The 12280-nt window shown below is 33.6% G+C and overlaps 1 protein-coding gene across 1 annotated transcript; it reads left to right on the top strand.

The window, feature by feature from the left end:
* Positions 1 to 1585: 1585 nt before the first annotated feature.
* On the top strand, positions 1586 to 3115 carry LOC110024890 (very-long-chain enoyl-CoA reductase-like). Its single transcript, XM_020725079.1, has 4 exons — positions 1586 to 1842; positions 1959 to 1998; positions 2077 to 2831; positions 2932 to 3115. The coding sequence occupies exons 1-4, from the start codon at positions 1774 to 1776 to the stop codon at positions 2998 to 3000; spliced, it is 933 nt and encodes a 310-aa protein (XP_020580738.1). The 5' UTR covers positions 1586 to 1773; the 3' UTR covers positions 3001 to 3115.
* Positions 3116 to 12280: the final 9165 nt, after the last annotated feature.

The raw sequence follows: 12280 nt of genomic DNA, 5'->3' as shown, positions 1-12280 counted from the left end.
ATACAGGCCACCTAATTCTCATACATTTAAATATTTCATTTCTAAACTTTAATACCGAAACGGTATTTTAGTAATGCTAATAATATTAGTATTTTAGTTTTTTTCATTAATATTGTTAAAAAAAAAGTTAAAAAATTGTACATTATATAAATAAAAATTAAAATTTATTAAAAATATCTTTTAAAATTTTATTTGGAATATTCAAATTATTAAAAATATTTTGTAAAATTATTTCAAAAAAATAATTTGACCACCGAAAGCTAGTTAGGGGATGACGATTGACACCTTTCAATTATTTTTCTTAATTATTCTATCACTAAATATATTAAGATAAATATTACTTCTAAATTATTTTCCCAAATTAATTAAAATGAAATCAAGATTTTCAACGGAGGGCAAAACTATAAAAACAATTAAAATAATAGAAGTGGAGCTTCCAAGACATTGAATCGAGCTGAAATTCAAACGGCGTTCCGTGATGATTGACGACTTCTTTGATTGCTTCCCTTTTAGATATCACGTGCATGGCTACCACAAATTTTACAGATATAACCCTAACAATTATGTCTTCCCTTTCTAGCTCTGTCTCACCGAGAATATTTGGGTACGTAAGAGTTAAGTAGAGTTGCGTGCATATTAGTTTATTCGCAGAGTACAGGTAGGCTATACTTATGTTATACCAATTGTAATTCTTCTTGTAACCTACTTATACCCTCTGAATAGTCTAATATGTACACAACTCTGCGTACGTCTTACGTGCACAAATATTTCTCCTCTCTCATAAGAAAATATTATATTTATACACTTTACGTGCGAACAACTACGAACGACTAACATTTTAACATACATACTTTTTATATTTATTTCACCCAAGTCTTTCATATCATATAAAATAAACATATAATTTTAACTTTAAAGAGTGAAATACATCTAATTATGCATAATAGATGAGATAGCATATATGAAAAAATTGAACTTTTGGGGGTCAGATATGTCAATATATAAAACTATTTTCTTTTAACACCCTTCATGCTTTAATGTTATCAATTATCTTCGAGAATTGCTATATATAATACACACACGCATAAATCACAATGAAAAAAATATATATATCATGAGGATGTATTATATAGAGAAATTTGCATACATGCCACATAATTCAAAAGCATTTATATATTTAACCCTAAACCATAATACTTAAACAATATTTTAGTGTGATAATAATCATAATAGTTTTTTTTTAATTAGAAAATCAATATTATTAATATTTTTTTATATAATTTTATAAATTAAACACCAGATCTTAGATATTACATTTTCAAAAAATTAAAATAATTTTGGTATATATGTAAATTTGCAATATATATATATATATATATATATCTTACTTACTATAATTTAAATTAAAATTATTTAAACCATAATACTTAAATAATATTTTAGTGTGTATATATATCTCTTACTTACTTTTCTAAGATATGCCGTTTGAAATATTTAAAGAAGAAAGTTACCGTTAAAACCAAATTATTCTTCTTCAACGGCCGCCGCATGCACGAGTAAGATGGATCTAACACATTGTAGAAAAACGTCAACATCTAAATGGAGGTTACAAATAGGAGGAGGAAGTCCTCGTGCTCTGCAAGCAAGCGCTCTAATTCCAGTTTTTTCCATTCTCTTCTCTGTCAAGGAAGAAGTGTGCAGTGAACGGAAGCTGTTCGACGTATTGCTTCTTACAGAAGTTGTGGTTCTGCTCTGAAGCTTAGAGACGTTGAAATGAAGGTCAGCGTCGTTACACGCAATGGGATGGAGCTCATCAATGGCGGCGTGGAGCTCGATTATTCCGTATGATAGTTTCATCTTCTTTCCTTTTCCTCTTTGCAAGCAGAAAAATGTGATCTTTAAGCTTTTTTATTTGTTCTTGAAGCATCTGGATTTAAAAGTGGTATCTTTGATTACAGGCAATGGTGAGCGATTTGCAGCAGGCAATTTACTTGAAGAGTAAGTGATATATTTGTAATCTCTAATTCTCAAGAAAAATTACAAATTTATTGAGATTAATTCTTCTACGTGGCACAGGTAAAAAGTTCTATCCTGCTAGACAGCGTCTCACCCTCCCCTTAAGAGCTGGAGTGGATGGGAAACCAGTTGCCCTCAATCCAAGAAAAAAACTCTCAGATTATGCAGATGGAAATGAAAAACTTATAACTGTAGTGTTCAAGGATTTGGGACCTCAGGTCTCATACAGAACTCTCTTCTTCTGGGAGTACTTCGGGCCATTAGTCATATATCCAATCTTCTACTTCTTGCCAGTGTACAAGTACCTTGGTTATGAGGAAAGGAATGAAAAGCTTCCTGTTCAGACCTACGCCTTCTATTACTGGACCTTACACTACCTGAAGCGCATCATGGAGACTTTCTTTGTTCACAGATTCAGCCATGCTACATCACCAGTCTCTAATGTATACAGAAACTGTTCATACTACTGGACTTTTGCTGCATTCATTGCTTACAATGTGAATCACCCGCTTTACTCTCCTGTCAGCGAGCTGCAATGGAAGATTGGTTTTACTTTTGGTTTGATTTGCCAGTTCTCAAACTTATACTGTCACATTATTCTGAAGCAGCTGAGAGGTTCTGATGGTGTAGGAGGGTATCAGATCCCTCAGGGATTTTTGTTTAATTTTGTGACTTGCGCGAACTATGCAACAGAGATTTATCAGTGGCTTGGATTTAATATTGCGACGCAAACGCTGGCTGGATATTTGTTTCTTGCAGTTGGGACTTACTTCATGTATAATTGGGCTGTGGGAAAGCACCAGAGATTGAATAAGGTGAGTTTTTTTTTTTTTTTTTTTTTTTTTTTTTTCAGATATTACAATAGCTCGATTAAATTGTTCCCAAGTCTAAATGCTGGCTTATTTCTGCATGCAGTTGTTTGATGGGAAAGATGGAAGGCCAAAATATCCTAAAAGATGGGTCTTTCTTCCTCCATTTTATTAAAAAGTTGGAGTTTTTAATGTTGGCTTCTGTTTTTGCTTAGCCAGTTACATCTGCAAATAAACTCTGGCATTTGGGTTGTTGTAGCAGCTTATATGTTGTGTTTTTTCTTTTTAAATTTTGATTCCTGTTGTGTACCATTAAGGTTGGATTTAAATGTTCGATATCTGAATAAAAGTCTGTTATTTCAGAAAAATGTGGCAGAATTTAATTTCGATGAATGCTGAATCAAAACTATACAAGTAAATTAATGAATGCAAGCAACAAATCCATCAATTCTAGACAAAGTTCATGGATCATAATCTGAGCAGATAAATGTTAATCATTCAAATAATCCATAGCAGCTGATAATTGTTAACAAAATACTGATCAAAACCCCTTACAGATACTAATTAAAGTCTGGGAAAAAGGTTATTTTACAGACTATGAACTAACACTCTTCAATAGCTAATAGAAATACAGCTTTTCTTCCAGAACTTACATCAGTTGCCATGATTATCAACTTCACTAAGCAATGCCCAGCCTTCCTCTTGCCGTCTTCTTTCTCTTATTCAAACGTCTGGTTTCATTAAACACAACTAAGCCAAGCTCATGAACAAACTCAATCCGTCGCCTATAAGAACAGAGCCTCGCCGCCACCCTTCTCCTGCACACCCTCGGCTTCTTCGGTACCGCCGGGCAATTGTCTGGGGGTAAAATCCTTCTCTCCGGTAATGTCGGAGTACAATATCCATCAGAAACTTTCATTATCACCTCCTCCTCCTCTTCTTCTTCTTTAACTGAGATATTTAAAGAGGAAGAAGAAGAGCAGGGAGAGGAAACTGTTTGCTGTAAGTACTGTAATGTGGATTGGAGTGTGCGTTGGGGTGCGAGGAGAATGGAATTGATTTGGGAGATGAAGAGAGTGGGAGGAGACATGGCTGAGAGATGATGGAACAGAGGAAGCAAGGAGGTGAAGATGCCAAGGAATATTTTTAAGAATGGCAAGGGTGGTAGTGTATATCAGAGGGATTGGTTTAGTGTCTTGTTCAGCACAAAAGATGTTTTTATAAAAATTAGCTTTTTGTAGGATGAATATAATTAAATGCCATTTACTCATAATGTTTTTCTATGTGAAGGTATTTTGGTTAATGATTTTCGACATAACATATTTTTAGTTGATGAAAAATATAAGTGAAAGAAAACATAAGAATATATATATAGACACATTTACAAGAAAAATGTGTCTGACCATGTGGGATGGTCCAGAGGGTTTACACGTGTCGAAAGATCCAAGCATAACGAATGTATGCAAGATAAGAAGAAACTAATCAAATGAGGATAAGTTGGTTGACTGATCCATAATATACCCAAGAGTCGGTCAACTTGAGAGATGATCAATTTGGATTATCAATCGACTCAGGAGCTAATCAGGCAAAGCTCGATCGACGCTCATAGCCTAGTGGCATACCTGACCGAAGGTAGACTAAATTAGTTCAACCGACTAGAAAAATGTTAAGGACTTGCTTGTAATTTCACATTTATTCTGATTCCCTATAAATCGAGTTAAGAACTCTTAAAGAATATATATTATAGAAGACACAAAATTAATTATTTTGATTTTCTTTATTCATAGAAGCTTTTGTAAACTTTTTTTTTATGAGAAAAAAAGGCTCTTGTTTTTTTTTATTTTTATTTTTTTTATCAAATGAGAGTAGAGTTCAATTTCATTAGTACAAAAAGGCCATTTATATATATACCACACAATTCCTATTTATTTACATGTCTAAGAGCTAAACTTTACTTTTCCTACTTTTATATCACTGACATCTTTCATATCATAAGCTATCAGTTTATAAATCATGGTAATGCTCCATTAACAAAGAAAGTAAATCTTTTTATGCATAGGTAAAGTGACATGTATAAGAAAATTGAAGTTTAAGTATTAGATATGTAAATACATAGGACTTATACCCATATGTATGTTAAAGAAGAGATAGTTTTGAGTGTGTTAAAGAAGAGATAAGAGAAAAATAAGAGTTCATTTTGTTCGCTCATAATTTAACTAATGATGAACCTGAGGGTCGGTTTGGGATAATTTTTAGACTGTTTTGCATTTCAGTTTCATTTTGGGGCTACAATTTCATTTGGGGAATTGCTATTCAATCATTTTCTAGAATTTTTTTATAGTGAGAAACATATTTTCTCAATTTGACTTGTTAAAGTGAGATAGCTGTAAGAAAGTAACAGCTTGATTTTTTAAAAAAGTATGTATTTATAATCTCTTCATAACTTTCTAAAAATTTATTTTCTTCGTCGAAGCTTTAAAATCATCTTTTTTGTAAGCTACAATTACCCTAAGCACACCCTAAAGTTGGCGCAAACATATTGTTGAGAATTTACAAAATATTACTTATGAAATAAAATAAAATAAAAATAAATAAATAAATTATATATCTTTATTTTATCACAAATAATATTCAAAAGCCCCAAAAAAATGGCAAAATTAATAATGGGTGCAGGAACCCAAGTACCATCTCTTTCAATCTGTCAAATGAAAAAGCAGATGCCCTAATAATAGAGAATATTAAGGAGGATTTATACTCGTACCACTTCAATTTATACCATTTACAAATCTAACACCTAAATTTATTTATTTGCATAAATTACCACTCAATTGACATCATTCCTAACTTAAAATGAAATTCTCCGCGTCCTCGCCGGCCCTTCTTTAATGACTAGTAATTAATTTGTTCGTGTACAACTTGATTAAACTCGAATTAACATTGTTCATGCGTGTTCCGTGGTCTATTGGTAGAGCAGTCTCTCTAAAGGTCGCAAGTCTCATCCGGTCACGGGTTTGAATCTCCCCATATGTAAGATGTGATACTCGAATATTTAGCACATCTAGAGCTTCCGAACATTCCTTTATTGAAAAAAAAATGTGAATTTAGAATTTGAACCGTATTATTTTGTTGATCAATCCGACCCTACCTTAGGCCGTCATTTTAATTTTTTATTTTAAAGTTATTCATCTTTGATTTTGCTTTTAAAGTGCACGTCTATTCTTCTAATTTCATACATTCCTGCCAAATCCTATGCATTTATATATTTAACTCCTAAAATAATATTTTTTTCAGTTATATCACCCAAATTATATAAAAATAAAATATATAAAATTTAATATAAATAAACATTATTATTATGATTATTTAATTATTTTAATTCAAAGGAGTTTGAACATCAACGAACAAATAACCTTTTTTGTTCAGCTTGTTTATAAATTGAGCTAAAATAATTGTTCGTGTCTGCTAACTTGCTTGACGAATGAATCTAATATGAGCTACTTAATGAGCTGAACACGATTGAATCTTGCTAAGAGAAAGGGAATCGACGGGATGTTAAACATGTAAATCCCCCCTTTTGTTAATCATCACTACAAGCAGTGTAAATGATTATAGCAAAAGATGATATAATCAGATAAAAAATACGAATAAATTATCTTACATACACTATACCATAAAGGAAAATTTACACACATACTATACAATGCATATGTATTTACATGTCTCAGATCTAAACTTTGATATTTACATTTATAATACATTTGAGTCGTAAGTCTAACAGTGATATTTTGATGTAATGTTAATGCGTACGTCTTGATTGCTAGATATATAAATAGATAAGAATTGTGAGGTATATATGAAAATGAACCGAAAATAAATTATATATTTCCGGGATTAGAAAATTAATGATATTCAGCAAGTGTATGATGGCCATGAATCATGTAAATTGGGACCAAATCATCATTTTGTTTCCAATGATAACTGAAGGGGGGCTTTGTCATATCTTTACAGAACAACATAAGTCTACTCATAAAAAGACATTGCGTGCTCATGCTTCATTATCATTAAGTTTAGTCACTTCTTTTATGGGTCATTGATTATTTTTCACACTTTTGCATGCTTAATTATGGATGTTGACAGTTTATTTTTGTTCATAATTGGAATGGATTCTTTTGTGGATCTGAGCTTCGTGGCATAATAATGAAAGTTATGTAATGGTGAGTTGAAGGTGTTATATTGTATACTATTCAACAAAATGCCTCACATTTTCCAATACTTATGAGTTATAAAAAAAAAGTATTTGTAGCTAAACATTTAAAATCTATAAATTAAGTTAAATTTTAAAATAAGTAAAAGGATTTTTAAAAAAAAATTGATTTATAAGACAATTCTAGAACTATTTTTAATAAATAGTTTGTATTTATTAATTTCTAGGGGCTTTTAAACACATATCACCCAAAATTTTTATGTTTATCTATCTCATGCCTAAGATTTCATAATTACAAATAGGGCTGTAAACAAGCCGAGCTTGAGCGAGCTCAGGCTTGGCTCGTGTTCCGCTCGTTCGAAATCGGCTCGTGTTCGAAATAGGCTCGTGAATAATGTGTTCGTGTTCGGCTCGATTTAAATATTCGTGTTCGTGTTCGGCTCGTGTTCAGCTCGAAATTGACTCATTAAACTAAAATTGAGAAAAATAGATGTGAAGTGTGGAATTCGAACCTGGATCAAATCTATACAAAAGAAGACACTAACCACATTGCCACAGGTGTTATGGTTTAAACTTAGACATAAATATATATAATATATTATTATATAAATAATATATGTAATATATTGTTATATAAAAAGTTATATAATTTTTTTTTTCGAGTCATTTCGAGCCGAACACGAGCGAACAAACTGTTGTTAGTGTTCGGCTCGTTTACATTTCGAGCTTAAAAATTTGTTCGTGTTTGGTTCGTTAGGCTTAACGAACGAGCCGAACACGAGCTGTTCACGAACAACGAGCCAAATTGACAGCTCTAATTACAAAAAAGATATGAAAAATAGCACTCATTATCATATTTTAATAATCAAATCTAAATTTTCATGTGCAGGTGGAGCGTTGTGTGTAAAAACCGAAAGTTTAGGTGTGGGATGTGTAAATTCATATGTAATTTCTCCTGATTTCTATATCAGTGAAGTCTTATTTTAATCCTTCAAATTGAGGATTAAAAATATATTTAACAATCATATGAAAATATGAATATTACACGATTATAATACAGAAATTCTCCAGATAAATTTGGAAATATGTAATTTTAGGTGACAGGTCAACTTAAGATGCTAACTAGAATTTCATTCTGACTTGCTTTCATTAAACTGAAGTTTCAAACAAAGAACACCCAGTCACTGACCACTGCTTTCAATTATATATATATATATGGTATGATCAGCACTTTTTTTCCACAGTGGAGCAAAATATTAAACAATTTGAAACTTAAAAAGATGGCATATTTTATTTATATAAAAAAAATCAAGAAATATATTGCGATTAAATATTTGAATCCATTAAAGTCGAGAACAAATCATTTATAGAATCTGCCTTGGAAATTTGCCCAATTAGCATTCAACAATTTCGCCATCATTATGCCTATGCGACACTAGAAGAAACAACCTTGAAGAGCCAGAAAAATAGCATTTTTTGTGATTTAGTTTAAAATTATTGAGTATTAAAATATATATCAGATATAGGTCAGATTCAATCATAGGACTTTAGCAATAACTTTTTGATACGGCATCAACAAATTCCAGTAATTCGAAACGAATCTAGAGGCATTAAACGGATTTCAAGGCAACTTTTTGAGCAAAAAAATGTTCAAATCTTGAAAAAATAGTCATCTAGAGCTTCAATTTCAACAAATTTATAGTCAAACAGACCGACTCGATGAGACAAACTCAATATTACCAACATTGATCAAAACTGAACAAAATCGAGCCCAGATCAAACCATTAAACCACTTTTGAAAGTTTTTTTGGACAAATTTGAAAGGTCAAATGAATGTCAAATCCGACAAGCTTATAGTCGAATCATGCGTCTCGATAAGGCGAATCCAATAAGCCTAAGATCGCTCAATTTCGATATCATTAAGACACTCAAATATCCATCAAATACCGTTTGATCAAAAAAAACTTTATGTACAATCCGATCAAAATAGTTCACATTCCTGCATTGATTACGCCCAAAATTTAACCCCACCCCACTCATGAGGAGAGGGGATTATTTGGAGAGAGTTGAAGTCTAGCATCACTCCTACCACCATCAAACTGCGCTGGCCACCGCCGATCACCATCAATTGCCATCCATTTTTTGTGTAAGTTCCTCCGCGCATCGACGATGTAACTCGAGAGACTTTGTAACCATTTCACGCACGTGGGAGAAGAGGTTATACTAATAATCTTTAATTCATAGTGGATCTTTCAACTGGGTCAGACCCAATGGTTTTTTCTCTTTACAGCTTTTTCACATAAGAACTTATGGTGTTTATATTGGTTGTTCTCTTTCATCTAAGTGTATTGAATTCTCGTACAACGCTGAGACGATAATCCATTACCCTACCGTCACAAATCTTCTAAAATACATCAGTTTGACGTTGTCTATGAGAAACAAAGTCTTGTTCAACATTATCTTCAATTCTAAGACAATAAGCCCCTACTTCGTTTTCCAATGATGTACATCATCCAATTGGTAAAGAAACCTACTTTGCATCTTGAAGAACATCTCTGAACTGTTCTTCAATGTGGGGGACAACCTTCATTACAGTCTCAAAAGGTTTCAGGTCAACGTCCCATAAACGATTGTAGTTGGGTTGTCTTCTCACATCATATTCAGACACTAGTCTTTCACAACTTCTTCTAAGCTGGGGGCAACCTTTACTACACTCGAACAGTCATTACATTAACATCCCAGACACGAATGTGGTAGGGTAGCCATCCCATGTTTCATTCAAACATCAAGTCTTCGGGAACCGCTTCTATATTGGGGGGCAACTACACAGATAATATTTTCTCGGTACTCCCCCACCATCTTGGAGTTCCTCTTCAAGAGATCAGGAAGCAGATCTCTTCAACGCTCGATACATGGACTGTTTTATAAGCTCGTGTGAAAAACACCCGATTGAGGGTGAAAAAATTCAAAACAACAACTAAAAAGTTTTCAAACATTATTGAGTATGACTTGTAACCATATTTCTAAGAAAACATACGGTCCATCGTTACCTACCTACACAGTCTCGAGAAACGCAGAACATCTCTAACACCCCATTTTGAGCTTAATCGATCTCAGGGGGAGTCGATTCAACCTCTTTCATCACAGGCAACCACCGCCAAGCAGATCGACTAACAACCTTAGATAGTTAAAAAATCTTTAGTAGATTCCTTTCGACCTCTTCCATAACAGGTTACAGTCGTCAAACAAAAACTTCAACCAACAACTTAAGAGAGGCCAACCATTATCAATGAATTTCATATGACTTTGTCTGTTACAGTTTAAAACTGTCAAGTATCTCCGGCTCTATAACCCAGGTCGGGTCTTACATCCTTATTGAATTATCCTTTCAACTTTGCTCTAATGTAGGTTACAATCATCAGACAAAAACACTCAACTAACAAACTGGGAAATATTGAAAATTCTCAATGGCAGAGAAGGCCTCCACCGACACTCTTAGAAGTCGAACCCAAGAGGCAAGACTCGATGAAAAGATACGATACACCTAGAAGTCGAGCCCAAAAGGCAAGAACTGATAGGAAGCTACCATGCCCTTAAAATTTGAGTCCAATAGGAAGGACTCGATGAGAATATACGGTACTCCTTAAAGTCGGGCCTAAGAGACATGACTCGATGGGAAGATTCGATACCCCTGGAAGTCGAGCCCCTGAGGCATGACTAGATGGGAAGATAAGGTGCCCTTGGAAGACGAGCCCAAGAGACAAGTCTTGATAGGAAACTAGTAGTGGATAGGGCCTCAAAGAGAGCAAGTGATTGACAGGGTCTATTAAAAAAACTCAGAAGGCTACAAGCCTAGAAGACACATGTACATCAAAGACCTCAGAAGACTACAAATATCAGAAGACACAAGTACATCAAAGACCTCAGAAGACCACAAACATCAGAAGACACATGTACATCAAATACCTCAGAAGGCTACAAGCCTCAAGAAGTATAGGTACATCAAAGATCTCAGAAGAAAACGAGCTTCAGAAAACACCAACACATTTCAAGCTCCTAAAAGACATAAGCTTGAGAAGGCACAAACCTAAAAAAAAACATATCTAAGAGGATACAAATCTCATAAAGTACTACTTTAAAAAGGTACGTGACTCTTTTTATATATACATTGCACGTGTTAATTTAATTGCAAAATTTCGCATGAGTTAGAAGTCGCAACAACCTCAGAAACAACGTCAAAGACGTACAAAAAAACTATGTTATCATCTACAAATATCACATCATACATTTGAAAGGTTCCAAAGTCCAACATATACTTGTGCATTGACTGCAACAAATTAACTCATATACGAGTGAAGTCAGCATTACCTCCCCAAAATTCCAATACTTCTGCTGATCTTCAGGGCGTCTCCAGATAACCTCACCACAGAAGCATGAAAATCCCGGTGAGAAAACTCCAGTATTTATTCATCTCCATCGGAATGTGTATCAACAACATGCAAGAAAATCCTGAGTCACCTGCTAGGCAGAGACGTGGACGATTTTCTCCTACAGCGCAATGCGAAAGAAGATCTCGTTGCTCGTTTGCTACGCAGAACAGTGACAACTTTCTTCAATAGCGCAATACAAAAGAAGATCTCGTTGTTTATATGCTACGCAGAACGTGGACAACTTTCTTCTATATCATAACGAGAAAAAAGAACCCGTTGCTCACCTGCTATGCAGGACAGGAACGACTTTCTCCTACAACGTAACATGAAAGATGATCCCGTTGATGGCTTACTATACAGGACGAGAATGACTTTTTTTGCGCTACAACACAAAAGAGGATCACATTGATCACCTACTACGTAGGTCAGAGACTACTTTCTTCTCTTAGAAAATCTCAAATCACCTGCTAGGCAGAGTCGGAGACTACACTTTCACCCTCTAATACTTTGTCTATTTATAGTCTCAAAAATTCCTCACATTAATGACAGAAGTAATTATAAAAAATAAAAATCTGCATTAATTCTCTTATTCTTCCGGCTTCTAGCCTTTAACCCTCCAATTTTCTCCTTATGACTTTCCAGATTTTGCCTCATGACTTTTCATCTTCCTCATTCCAAATAAATGAATAATAAAAAAAACACGTTAAAATTTGATATTCATAAAATTTCTTCTTATGAAATTGATATGATTACAAAAGTTTCATATTCTCAAAATAGTTTTCTACTTTTTGCCAGCATATATATATATATATATATATATA

The sequence above is a fragment of the Phalaenopsis equestris genome, unplaced genomic scaffold (assembly GCF_001263595.1).
Source record: "Phalaenopsis equestris unplaced genomic scaffold, ASM126359v1 Scaffold000277, whole genome shotgun sequence".
NCBI classification, from domain to species: domain Eukaryota; kingdom Viridiplantae; phylum Streptophyta; class Magnoliopsida; order Asparagales; family Orchidaceae; genus Phalaenopsis; species Phalaenopsis equestris.
Note: the sequence above shows the minus strand (reverse complement) of the source record. Positions and strands in the feature narration are given on the sequence as shown.

Coding starts and splice junctions, on each gene's coding strand:
- LOC110024890 (XM_020725079.1), top strand. CDS start 1,774: ATGAAGGTCAGCGTCGTTACACGCAATGGGATGGAGCTCATCAATGGC. Junction 1,843..1,958: donor GCGTGGAGCTCGATTATTCC/GTATGATAGTTT, acceptor CTTTGATTACAG/GCAATGGTGAGCGATTTGCA. Junction 2,832..2,931: donor AGCACCAGAGATTGAATAAG/GTGAGTTTTTTT, acceptor TTCTGCATGCAG/TTGTTTGATGGGAAAGATGG.